The sequence below is a fragment of the Lathyrus oleraceus genome, chromosome 4 (genome assembly GCF_024323335.1).
Source record: "Lathyrus oleraceus cultivar Zhongwan6 chromosome 4, CAAS_Psat_ZW6_1.0, whole genome shotgun sequence".
NCBI lineage: Eukaryota > Viridiplantae > Streptophyta > Magnoliopsida > Fabales > Fabaceae > Lathyrus > Lathyrus oleraceus.
Window position 1 is genome coordinate 115,519,711 of NC_066582.1, and position 14,209 is coordinate 115,533,919.

A 14,209-nucleotide genomic window follows, 5' to 3' on the forward strand; every position below is an offset into this window, starting at 1 on the left:
TACTTGGTGTTTTGAAGGACTTTATAGATTTTTCATTTTATTTCTATTTTAAAATTCATTTAAAAAATACCTTTGATGCATTTTTATTTTATTTAGTTGCATTTTTATTTGGGTGACCCTTGTGAACTTCTGTTGGCCTTGGATCATGATGGTTTGGACTTCAAGTCTCATCAAACTCGATCTTGGGTGTTAATGGGGTGAGAACCCTAATCCACCAAAATAGATGATTGATTTTGACTGGATCAAACTTTTGGTCCAATTTGAGTGTGACTTCTCTTATGTCTCTCTTCTTCATCTCTTTCTTTTCCCTTTGATCAATTGGATGACTTGTGTCCATTTTGTTCATGAGGTATAAATTGATACTTGATGAACTTTCATCATTTCAAATCTACCTCCTAATTGATAATGGATCATTTATGGTATTTTGGATTGATGCATAAGTCTATCATAAGTGTCATGAAGTGTGGATTGAAGTAATGGACCATCCTCCTAACCTTTGTGCTTGATCATCCCTTTTCTTTTTCTGCGTGACATGTCTTTAGGAGAATGATTTATATATCATTTCTCTAGCATTTATTAACATAAACATTATTATTGACCAACTTCAGATAGCTGTGACTTCTACATAAGTCCAATTACGATTGCTTAACATAGCGCTAAATTTGTCCCAAGGAAAATAAAGAAATTTTTATAAGTGAGACTGTAAGTCTCCTATTCCTCATGGTACTTTATGAAAATTTTGCTCCTCTTCCATTTGTGAGAGCTAGTGACATACTTGTTGATTCTATCCAAGTTGGAGCCCTTCTCATAAATGATGTATAAGTTCATATTTTCATGCTTGTGAGTGGGTAGTTAAGTGTTCTCCAAAAAGTGACCAAAACATCTTTTCATCTTTGATTACTAATATCCTTTACTAACACTTTACTTGTATTAACTTTTACTTCAAAGTCATTTAATTTATACTCTTTTATTTTATGCCATTTACTTTATACTTTATGTTTAGCATTTCATATAATATTATTTATGATTATGTCATTTGTTCTTTGTCCATTTGGACTTTTCCTTTTATATAATTATAAATAAGACATTAATAATAGAAAAAACCTAAAAAGAAACTTGATTATCTTGACTCATGGACTTGTGGTTACTATCCTTGACATCATTAGGGAGTTATGGACTTAGAATTAGGACATTGACCTTTGCTTTGGACTTATGACTTGAGATCTTGGAATTCATCTGGTAACTTTGACTTGGGATTTCCTTTTGAAGACTTGATTGAGTTTACTCTGGTTTCATCTGATGCATGGATTATTATTTGCTTATTTTACTTGCCTGAGGCTTAATCGAAAGGAGAGAATTATTGCTTGACTTATGTCACAAAGCTTGATATCTATTGGTTAGATATTCCCTCCCTAGCTCTTACTTTATGCTTTAGGATAGTCTCTTCTTCTCCTTACCCCATCTTAAATTTTCAAAATCTTATCTCTTTTTCAAAACCTTCTTGTTTTTAAACTTGGACTACTTTCTCAATAAACTTTGACTTTTGTGAAGTGACTTTCAAAACCCTTTTTGTTGAATAAATGTTAATACATATTAAGCATGTTTAGACCAACTTCCTTTTAAAACGTTTCCCAAGCTTAGACATGAGTCATTTCTATAGTTGAGATATAATTCTCCTATCCCCATATTATTGATGACAATTCTTTGCTATTTGTGAGAGCTAGTGGCATACTTGTTGATCTTTATCCAAGTTGGAGCCCTTCTCATGATGATGCAAAGTACCCATACTTGTGAGTGACTAGTTGAGAATTATCCTTAAAATGACAGAATGTATTTTCTCATTTTCTACTCCAAACTACGGAGCTCTGATTCTTCATCACACGATGAATGATACATAGGCACAAGGGCCACAATCCTTGGTGAGCGCAATAATAAAAAAAATATAATTTTTCACATTCTTTTTGAAAACAAGAATAAATTAGAAACAAGCGAGATAAATACCCACATACACATACAACCTAAATGGTTCCTATGGAGTACCATGGACGTGAGGGATGCTATTACATTCCCCTTGCGTAATTGACTTCTGAACCTAAGTCTCGGTTGAGAGACCGATTCTTTATCTGTATTTTCACTTATCCTCTCCCATAGAGGAATTCAAATAAAACTCGATGACGACTCTTCTGTTTTGCTCTCTTTCTATCTTCTTTGAGAGAGATCATTCTTTTGTTCAGTTCGTCCAATTTCGTATACCGATCTCTTTTTAAAACCATGGTTGCGATAATTATATATTGCTGTTATGTTGTGTTGTTGTTGTTGTTGCTGTTATTCTATTGCTATAAAAAATGCACACATTATGCAGACCAATTACAAGGCAAATGCAGGCTAACTGCAAATTATGCATGCATATTGCAGGCCAAATGCAAGCCATGTACATGCAAACTGCATGCCAAATGCAGGCATAATATAGGCATATTGCAAGCCATATGCATGCAAGTTGCAGGCCAAATGCATGCATTGTGCATACAAAGTCCATTGTCAAATGTGTAGATGTAAAATGTTGTGTATCAAGACTATATATTTCATTCCTTAATTAAGACAAATGTTGTGGATCAATCAATACTATAAACCTTAATCCATCAAAGTAATTCATTCCTTAATTAGGTCAAATTACAAGATAATGGATCTTTTTTTACAAAATAAAACCTAATCAACTTAACACTTAAGGATCCTTCTAAAACCATATCCCTTTATCATAATCTAACACATAATCAAATAAAAACCTATTTTATTAGTGTTAAAGTAACAAAGGAAAATAACAAAATGAGAGTGATCATTAAGTTGAACTTCAATTGCTTATTCAATAATTTCAACTTTATCTTCATTTCTTCATCTTTAATGTTGACATCTTTAACCTTTTGTTTCTCTTTATTTAAATTTTGTTGTAACGAGGAGATGACTTCTTTTGTTCTAGGATTCATGTCTTCATCAAACCAAACAAAATGACTGTATTTCTTGTAGTCTTGCAATTGGATACATCAATTGAGAAGAAAGAAGCCAAGTAAATGGCAAATCAATACATGAATCATCAAGACAATATCAAAATCAACAAAAACAAAAATATACCTTATACATCCCACAACCATAGAAGCTGTGACTTGGTTTCACATCAGTCCATGCTATCATCAATGAAGCATTAAGACCGCATTCACATTTGAACCTCAAAGCACGACAACTGCTTTATGTGCTGGAAACTAGGTGTTGAGACACACGTTTATGGAAATTGAGTGTTGAAGTTAAATAGAAGAAAAAGAAGAAGAACACAAAAGCAAGAAGAAAGAAGGAAAAAGAACTGTATTTCTAGGGTTTGCAAGTAACAAGAAAGAATAAGACATCTTATACTATTCAATTATACTTTAATTACATCATTTATTTAATTTTATTTATTTCAATCTCATTAAACAATTATTTTTAATATTATGTTATTCATTTTTGTAATAAAAGCCACTTTAACTATAAAACAACAACAAATTAATCCAGTACTACGTAATAAATAAGGAGGCCAACTATGCAAAGGTGGAAAGAAAAAAAAAGTAAATTTTAAGAAAAAAAATTGATTTTTAAAATAAATAATAAAAAAAGTGGAAATGACAATTTTTTTTTAAAAAAAGTAAATTTTAGGAAAAAAATTGATTTTATATTAAATAATAAAAAAATTAATCAGTAAAATAGAATATCAAATATGCATTTAAATCTATATTCTTTCCGATTAATATTATAAAAAAAGCCACTTTTCAAATTTATATAAATCAGATACTAAATAAATTTAAACATTAATTTTTTACTTATTATAATATCAAGAGAAATTATTTTTGTAATGTTCTTAATTATAGAATAATTAATCAAATACTTAAATAATAGAATTCGTGTGAGGTCCTTTCGTTTTTTTCTTATTTTTTCCCTATCTTTTAGGGTGATATCAAAGTGGAGTACATTAGCAAAAGTAACCACTTTTATATACAAAACAAAAATTATTTTTGTAAAATCTTTAATAAAAGTACTCGTTATCGAGTCCTTTAAACATAATTTAGTTTTCGTCCAAAACATATTTCGTTTTTAAAGAACTCATAAAAATAATTTTCCTTTTTATAAATATGTAAAAATAATTAATAATAGCGTCAGTCAAATAAATCAAAACGATAGGTTAAAAATAACTTGCGAATACCAGCAAATTAGACGACGTCGTGTTGCATTCCTCTCCACTTGCGTCATTTACATTCATAACCCTGAATTGGTCAAGTTTCAACAATTCATCACATTAATGTATTTGAAAATTATTACAAAGAAAGGGGTGATTCGGTAATTAGGAGTCCAATAAATCCACACGGACCCGCTTTGTGAGCCAAAAAAAAGGGCGTAAGGATCAGAGTAGTTACCGTGATCCATTTTTGTTATCTCTCTCCAAGTTTTCTATCTTTCATTCTCTCTAGAATTTTCTATCGTTTCATTTTCCTCGCAACTTAGGGTTTTTGCAAATCTCTTTGAAAAATCAAAGCCGAAGGTTCAGCCATGGTTTCTGATTCAATCTCTGCTGCTCCGATTCCTTCTGCCGCAAACACGAAGAACCCAGGCAAGAAGAAGAGGGTATGGTTTTCATTCTAATTCCGGTTTTTTCAATTTTCGTTACCACGTGCATTTTTTTGTCAATCGAAACTCAATGATTGTTCCTGTTTGAGTTTCAGACCAACAGGTCTGCGAAATTGAAGCAGTATAAGATTGATGCGCGTCGCGAACAATGGTTATCTCAAGGTATGTGTGATGTGAAAATCGATGTTTGTGTTAATCTATTGCTGTGGTGATTTTGTTGTATTGGTTATGATTTTTGTCAGGTGCTGCGAAGAATAAGGGGTGCAAGGATGGCGTGGAGGATGATATCCACCTGCCATCGTCGCCTATGGGTAAACGTGGGAAACAGGAATTGGAGAAAGTGGAGACGAGGCGGAGAGGTGAAGAGGATGTGATTCATCAAGACAGTGATTCGGAGTCACCATCGAACAGTCCCATCAGTCCGAATAGTAGTGTCTTATGTGGTGGTACTGATTCTGGGACGAATTTCACGGGTAGCAGCAGTGGTGGGAGCAGCAGAAGTAGTTCTAGCAGTGGCGGGTGTTTCTCTGGGAATGTTACAGAAGAGGAAGAGGATAATAATGATGAAGAGGTAGAAGAAGAAGAAGATGGGTGCTTGGATGATTGGGAGGCTGTGGCAGATGCTTTAGCCGCTGATGACAAGCACGAAACCTCTTCACACGATGAACCTGTTGTGGAAATGGTTTCATCTTGTGAATTGACTCATGGTTCAAGTTTAGGATATCTGAACTCCAAATCAGGTAGTGCTGGGATGGTTCCTTGGGGCTCTGGCAATGCTAGAGCTTGGAGGGTGGACGATGCTCTTCGCCCCCAGACTTTGCCCAATCTTTCAAAACAGCATAGTATGCCGAATCCAGACCGGCGTTTTGGAGGAGGGGTTCCCTGGTCTCGCACTTCTGTGCCATCCCCTTGTCCAATTTGTTGTGAGGATCTCGATCTAACGGACACAAGTTTTCTACCATGCAATTGCGGTTTTCGGCTTTGTCTCTTTTGCCACAAGAGGATTCTTGAGCAGGATGCTCGTTGTCCCGGGTGCAGGAAGCAGTATGAGTGTGAACCTGTTGAGACAGAGGCAAGTGTGCATGGAGGTAGCCTTACTCTTCGGTTGGCTCGATCTGTTAGCATGATCGAAAGGTCTTGAGAGATTCTCTGTTTTCATGAGTTGTGTATGCCGTTGTCTCTCCTTTTTGCATTATTCGTATGTTTGTACTTTTTTAGGTTGAAATATCTAATTTTCATAGGTCTAGTTGGTTAGGTCATGAGATTTTTTTAGCACTGCCGAACTCAAGTTGTTTCCCATTTCATCTTATGGTGCACGTGTTAATGTAGAATGCTCATGTTGGTATGTGAATACATAAGGTGGTATAGAAATTCAATACATTGAAAATAATGGTTACATCATGTGGCGACATATTTCATTTAGGCTTCTACTTCACTTTTTGTGTATAGCTTTTGTACTCCAAATTCCACAACTATGCAATGTCGTTGTTTGATTGAACATGCTCGTAATTATATCTGTCTTGCAATGTATTGTGTTTATTTTCCTCTCTTAACTGTTACTGACAAGTATGCTTATGATCATTAGTCAAATTATTTTCATGTATTTTTATCGTTTCAAATGTTTTCTGGCCTTAAGTTTTACTCTGCCTCTGAAGCATGAACAGAGTCAGGGAAGTATTGTTGGTCAAGTTGTGTATCATTCTTATATAATCAGTTTCTATTTCATCTAAGAATTGTCTTGGCAGTGTTAGCAAAGCTCTTAAGGTTTAATGTACGGACTGGAATCTAAAATGCCTCAAAACTATCATTCAACAAACTGGCTTGTGGGTTGTTTTTGAACATCAAAGGCGGTACAAAAATACTATGTTAGTCTGTTTTGTTTTTCTTTATTCTTACTTTAAATTTGACATAGCTTATGCAATGAAAAATTGGAAGCGATTGCTTTTTTCATTGTCAGCTAACATTGTAAATATATGTTTAAATTATACTTGTGACATTTGAATATTGTTTTTGTTTCCTTATGATTCTCCTCTAGGAACCAATATACTTTTGTAAGTATAAATTTGAAGACGAGTCAATAGGGTTTTCAAGTTTTTCAAGGTATGAGAGTATCTTTTTGGTGTTGCTGTATATGCTTCTTAAAAGTATGATTTAGTTTTTGTGAATGAATAATTTATCCTTCATGTTTTCCTGGGGTTATGTTTCAATTATATAAATCACCATCAGATCCTAGAAACATCACATACTTCCCAAGCATATTTGTGAATTGTTTCTGGAATTTCTTGACTAGTAATAGGATTCTGGATATTCCCTGTTACATAATTCTATACTAAGGGTGGTTCATGGTTGAGAAGATTGGTTGTTGGAAGGTGATTGCACTTTAGAATGAAAGTCATATTTTATTTGTTTGCAGATTTTGTACCCCAATCATTTATCTCATCATCGTGCATTTACCATAAGATATGTGGTTTTCACATCTTTTTGTGTCTCTCCTGCTGTTACTACTTTGGTGTTTGTTCCAGTGTAGACAAGAATTGATCACATTATGTGGAACCTGAGTGAGGGGTAGCTCAACTGGTTGTTAAGCTTAGGGTTATAAAGGATTTGGAGGTCATAGATTTAATCCCTGACAAGGAGAACAAAATAAAACTAGTAACTAGCTACTAACAAAACATTACCTTATCCTTTTCCATATACGGGCTACAATAATCTTGGATCTCCTTTTTCCCTCAACTTAGTGAGTGCAAAACAGATTAGTTAATTGTTTTTCTTTGCAATGTAGATATGGTAAGTCATTCGTGATACCATTCCTTACTTAGGTGTCTCTACTAGTGGTAGGTCTGTCCTTTAAAACAATCTGTTTGACTATGTTTCAAACAAGCCGAGGAGTGGGAATCCCTTTGAAAATAGGGTCAATATAGTTAAGTAGAATGTTACTGATGTGTTCAATTAATGTGATATGTAACAGCAGTTATTGAAATGTTGATTTGCAAACAGATGGGCTATTTCAGAGTGGAAACATACACAAGAAAGATAACTTCTAGGGAGTATAATTAGAATTGTCCTCCATGTGAATTAGGGATAAAATGAGATGTTATAACACCACATTTTTGGCCTTGAATTTGGGTAGTCTGAAGTCATGGTTTGGGTATTCTAAATGCAAAGCCAAACATGTATCAGGAAATCAACAAATAGTTTGTACATTTTTTAATTACACTACTATCATTTAGAGATCATTTTGTGATGTGCTTCAGCCTTTGTGATGTTCTTATGCTTAAGATTAGGCATTTGTAGTTTAGTAATTCCACCGTCCCATATTTAAAACTGCTTTCTTTTCATTTTCTCATTTGAGCGAAGCTTACCACACTTAAAATATGAATAGATCATCTTATGAGAAGGTAAAGTGTGATTTCTTACCAACCAAACACATTATAAATTTAGATTCACAGTTAATCTTATGAGAAGGTAAAGATTCACAGTTAATCTTATGAGAAGGTAAAGTGTGATCTATTACCGATCACTTGAGGGAGAAACACATAAATTTTAGATTCACATATAATTTGAATGGTGAGAAATTACATTTTACCCTCGTGGGAAAGTTAGCTTATTGAAATAAGTATCTATATAATATATTAAATCTGAAATGAATGATTAAATCTTGATATATGTTAATACTTCTATTTATTTGTGTCATATCATTTTATAATGTGACACTCTTAATACTCATTTTCACTTTTCAAAAAGTAAAAAACAATATTTATTATTTATTGAAGGTCACGAGATTTATATTTTTAACGAAATAATTTGACAAGGTCATGAGTTTGAACCATTGTAAAAACAATTTTTTTATTTTTATTTTTAACGAAATAATTTGACAATACTATCAATATTTCAAAAATAAATAAATAAATAAATAAATAAATGTATATTTATATTTCAAATTTAAAATAAACCTGGGAATCTAAAAATTAAAATTAAAACTTAATTTTCTTTGAAAGCATAAAAAAATAACACTTAAAATAAATATTTTTATTTTCAAAGGAGTAATTGTCAAAAAAATAATTTTTAATCTAATAATTAATTATTTTAATATATATTTTTAATGTGTTTTTAAAATAGTTATAGTTTCTTTCAACTTTAAAATATTAAATGGTATAGTATTTTTCATCATTCCATTTACTATATTTGTTGATTTTAATATTTTATTTTGATATCATTAAAGAAAATAAAAAGATATAATATATTATATAAATTTAAATTTTCTCTGGATTCAATTAACTAAAATAATTTATCTTTATTTTAAAATAGTATTTTTAAGAAAATAAATTTCATATTTATTTTAAACAAAATATTTTAAAATATAAGAGTTATTTCAACAAAGTATATTATCTTAAATTTTAAAATTATATTATAATAGATGTAAAAACTCAAATGCCATTAAATAGATTTTGTTTTCTTAAAATTATTCTAGTAAAAATAATACTTAAAACAAATATTTTTAATTTTAAAGCAGATCTACATAATTTTCAGAGATAAATCACTTTCAGTTGATGTTAAAATATAATTGAGTCAACTATAATTTTTTGCTACATTCATGTACTTCAGTAGGAACAATATCTTTTGATTTCTCACTTATGAAAATACAGATTTTTCAAATAGAATTTACTTTACTATTTTCTTTTATAATAATAATAATTATACAGAGCATAATAAATTTTTTGAAAATAATATCTACAAAAAAAATACTCATAAGTTAAGTTTTTACAATTTTATTAACTAAAATAAATAAATTATTTAAAAAATAATTAAATATAAATTGTATAAAGTTAATAAAATTTTATTTGATAATAATTATAAATAATTTTATCTAATATTAAAACTAAACACACATCTTTAACCACTTAAAATTAAATATCTAAATCAAAGATAACTAATCAAAAATATGAGAATCAAGACAATTACTTATTAAATTTGATATATATTATTTTCATAAAATTTATAAATATTACTTTTATTTTTTTTGAAATTATTTTTTAATTATAAATATTAAAGACTAAAAAATTTATAATATATTTTTAATATAATGTTTCTACATAATTTTATAATATTTTTTCAATATAATGTCTCTAAATAAATTATTTCAATAATACATATAAGAAAATTGAGTTTATTGTTTGCTCTTTTTTTATAATAATGATTAATAAACAATTATATTGTTATATAATAAACTCTCATATTTTAACAATAAAATCACATAAATATTTTATATTCCCATTCATAACAAATAAAACAAATTACTTTTCTTATAAAAGTTATTAAAGTATTAATTTAAAAAAAATTAACAAAAAAATTACACATAAGTTTAATAATATAAATTAATTTATAACGGCATATCTTGTGTGTTTTAATTTAGTTAATATATTTAGTTTGTGATAAAGATATAACGTGAAGTTTTTAAGTTTTTTTTAATCTTCTATTGAATGTGAAATTAATTCTGAAGTTTGTTAAGTCATTTTATGTGATTTATTTAAATATAAATAACTCTAAAATAAATGATAATATTATATTTATTTATTTTACATAATCACAATTATTTTTGAGGCAACATAATCACTATTTTTTTTGTTTCGCTAAAATTAAATACATACACAGCGGAAGGGGATCCTCTCCCGTGTAACTTCTGGAGAGGGAGGAGTGGGCATCCAAGGTCCAAGCCATTAAAATCATTGCATCATAGAATCCCCTCATGTTGTCTTGCCCCTTTGAGTATAGAAAGGAAAAGAAAAAAAGAAAGCGACATTGTAGTTATCACTCAAAATACAATAACCCTCAACATTATCTGATCAATAATATAAAACTAATAAAAAGCATAACAAACGAGATAATTAAGTTGAATTAATTGAAATTATGATCCAAATATATGAATCCATATCACTTTCTTGGATTAGTTGAGATCCGAATCCAATATAACCTTACAATACTAAGGTTTAATTTGGAGAAGAGGGAAGTGAAGGGGAGTGAAGAAATAGAACGATAAAAGGAAAGAATTGAAAGATTTTAGGTGAGAGTATTTTAAGATTGTTTTTTATTTATAATATAATTTTTTTTGAATTTAAAATTTGTATTGGAGAAAGATTTTGATGATTTATATAAATTCTTTAAAAATATATTATGGTATAATATATTAAAAGTTAAAAATAAAAATTAAAGATAGTGTATTGACAATATAATTTTACAGTATTATTTAATAGAGATTCATCATTTAATTTTGTTATACAATTAATTTAAAAATATTAAACTGATTCATGTGATTAATTGATAGTGTAAAATCATTTTACACTGCATATATATTATATATATATATATATATATATATATAATATATATATATATATATATATATATGATAAATATTTATTCCATTTTATAAAAAAATATAGTTTTAAAAAATATTAGTTTTTTTTATTTTTAAAAATAAATCTTATCTACCAAAGCCTTTTCTTCTCCTTCCTTACAAACTATGAAACAATGTCTAAGCGTCTAACCATTATAAATCACAAATTAATTTCGATACAAGTTTGATAACCATATTTGGAGGTCAAATCACTTCACTTCAATTTATTTATTTTTATAAAGCTAGAATATATTAAATAAATAAAAGGAAAGAAAACAAAAATTAGGAGGAGAAAATCAATAGAAATAAAAATCATTTTTTTTAATCAAAGAGACATTTGATGTATAAGACATCAGAAGACTTTAAATCTAAAGACTAAATCAGTTAAAAAATCAAAGTCTTTAAATCCATAGAAAATAAATTTAAACCAAGTTATTTATGAATTGACTTAATACAAACATTATATGAAATTTTGACACTTTACACCGTAGGCTACACCCTATATAAGAAACCAATGTGAAATAAATTATCGAAAAATAAAACTAGTATGATTTATGTACACTTATGGTGTAAGTGTTATACATCATTTTTCTTAGATTTAAGAACAAAATTGCCTTAATAGTAAATTGTCTTTTCTTTTATTACCCATCATCAATTGACTTAATAGTAAATGTGTCTTTTCTTTTATTAGCCATAAATCTTAAGATCCATATGTTAGATCTTATAATATTTTAAAAATTAAATAGATTTGACAGTCGAATCTGAAATTAGAAATATTATCGATCTAGTTTGATTGTTTAACCGGATAAATTATTGAATCCTCAGAATCATCAAAAATCGATAAAAATTGTTAGTTTTAAAAAATTATAGATTAAATGCGAACTTTTTAAAAATAAAACAACATGGTTTTGATATTTAATTTTTTTGAAAAATATAAGTAAATTTTATTCAAAATTTATTTGGAACAACTTTTTAAAATTAAATTAAATTTATTAGACGATACAATTATTTTGTTATTTAATTTATATTGCGAATAATTTTTTTTATTTGAATTTATATTTTGTACTAGTTTATTGTGTGTAATGATTATATTTAAAATTTAAATTAAAAAAATGAATTTATTAAGTTATGTTATTTTGAAATTTTGTGATTTTTTTTAGACAAAAAGCTATCCATTTTGATCGATTGAATAATTATATACTAATTTTGTTATAGAGATCGATTTATTCAACCAAGTTATTGTTGGAAATTATGGACAATCAATGCCCACGAGAATGTTTCAATATGACAAGAAATATGCAATTAATTAATAATAATAAATGCATTGTCAATAGTCCCACATAGAAAGTGGTACTCACATTAATTGTATTTATAAAGAATTAAAAATATTAAACTCAATAAAGAACCTAAAGAGGATAAAATGCCATAAGAATAAATGTGGTGGTCTCAAGCATTATTCTACATGTCTCATCCAAACAACCCTTTGTCGGTGTCATCATTAACAACACCGACTCCGACCACGGGACCGGGTCCAAGGGCGTGGGCGTATAGACGCTAGTGGCCCCTTGTAGGGGCACTTGAGCACTTAGGCGCGACGCATCTGAGCAATCGGGGCTACTCACGACGTTATACGGCGTCGTTGACACTCCGACGCTCCGGCGGCCGACATGCAGCAGCTTAATTTTAATTATTGCTTATGGTTTTAGTCGTTGCTTGAAGTCTAAAATTTCGAATTCGAAATATGTAATAATTCATGAAGTGATGCATAATGTAATCATATGCGAATCATTGCAAATTTATGCTAAAAATGTGTTGTTTCATCAAGAGTTGCAACCTTGTGAAATAACACATGCATGACCTATAAATACATTATTCAGTATTCGAAAATCACAACAAAAAACCGTGCATCCTCTTCACATAATTTCAGACACTCTTCCCTGCATTCGAATCTTGACCAGTCTTGTGCAGATTCGATTAGAAGGCTGAATTATCATGGGTATTCTTGCGTTCCAACTATAAAACTATAAAGAGAGTGTTTGAAATACTTTTAAGGAAAATGACACCATTCACGATTCAGACTTGGATCCATTCAACCTTAACGATTTATCTAACAGTCTTAAAAATATTCAAATAATGGTTTTCGATGCTGCAGTTTCAAGCATTAAAGTTATGAACCAATACCTTGTCAAGTTGGATCCCTTTGATGGAACTAACTTCACCAAATGACAAGATAAGATAATATTCCCACTGACCGCCCTGAAGGTTCATTATGTCTTACATCCTGACTTAACACCAATTCCTAAACTAATCGAGGATGACTCTGATGAACTTAAGAAGAAGCGCAAGAAACGTAAAGAAGGAAAATTTATATGTCGTGGACATATCCTGAATACGCGATTTGATCGTCTCTACGACCTTTATACGGATACTCAGTCTGCAATAGAAAATTGGAAAGCACTCGAATTTAAATTCAAGACCGAAGAGGAAGGTACAAAGAAGTTTTTAATTTTTAAATATTTTTACTTTAAAATGATAGACTCCAAGCCCATTCTTCCCTAAGTGCACAAGTTACAGGTTCTCGTGAATAAAATAAAAGTTGTGAAAATCGACATTCCTGAAACTTTTCAAGTCGGTGCAATCATTGGAAAGTTGCCACCTTCGTGGAAAGGCTATAGAAAAAAACTGTTGCATGGTTCCGAGGACTTCTCTCTGGAGAAAATCCAAAACCAAATTCAAATCGAGGAGGAATCGAAGGACAGGGAGAAATCAGAGTCCGATGGATTTTCCAAGGCCAATGCTCTTATCGTTAAGAAAAATAGAAACACAATGGTATGAAGAATCATCTTGGCTAAAGGAAGGAACATAACAAGTTCAAGAATGTTGGTGGTCTGAAAGGTCCAAAAAACTGATGTTTTGTGTGCGGTAAACCTGACCACTATGCTCGAGATTGCAGACACAACAAGTCCAAAAATGAGATCAATATAATTCATGCAAATGACGACATAATCGCTTCAATGAACGAAATAATGGCAATCAAAGGCAAAATGCAAGGATGATGGTATGATACACGTGCTACCGTACATGTCTCTTATGACAAGGATGTTTTCAAAACCTATTTTGAGGAAAATGATGAACAATTAGTACAAAGGGAAAATGAAGTACGATCTA

General features: G+C 29.9%; 1 protein-coding gene and 1 long non-coding RNA gene across 2 annotated transcripts; one reads left to right on the forward strand and one right to left on the reverse strand.

Moving 5' to 3' along the window:
• Window positions 1-2,988: 2,988 nt before the first annotated feature.
• LOC127135262 (uncharacterized) lies at window positions 2,989-3,347 on the reverse strand. Its single transcript, XR_007808488.1, has 2 exons — window positions 3,127-3,347; window positions 2,989-3,022 (listed from the first exon to the last, which is right to left on the reverse strand). It is a non-coding gene; the product is annotated as an uncharacterized LOC127135262 (long non-coding RNA).
• Window positions 3,348-4,401: 1,054 nt separating this feature from the next.
• Window positions 4,402-6,077, forward strand: LOC127073875 (uncharacterized). Its single transcript, XM_051015120.1, has 3 exons — window positions 4,402-4,644; window positions 4,743-4,809; window positions 4,890-6,077. The coding sequence occupies exons 1-3, from the start codon at window positions 4,570-4,572 to the stop codon at window positions 5,786-5,788; spliced, it is 1,041 nt and encodes a 346-aa protein (XP_050871077.1). The 5' UTR covers window positions 4,402-4,569; the 3' UTR covers window positions 5,789-6,077.
• Window positions 6,078-14,209: the final 8,132 nt, after the last annotated feature.

Bases quoted from the DNA above. Each gene is read 5' to 3' on its own strand.
- LOC127073875 (XM_051015120.1), top strand. From the start codon at position 4,570: ATGGTTTCTGATTCAATCTCTGCTGCTCCGATTCCTTCTGCCGCAAAC. The intron at 4,645-4,742 runs GTATGGTTTTCA...TTTGAGTTTCAG, and splicing joins ACCCAGGCAAGAAGAAGAGG to ACCAACAGGTCTGCGAAATT. The intron at 4,810-4,889 runs GTATGTGTGATG...GATTTTTGTCAG, and splicing joins CGAACAATGGTTATCTCAAG to GTGCTGCGAAGAATAAGGGG.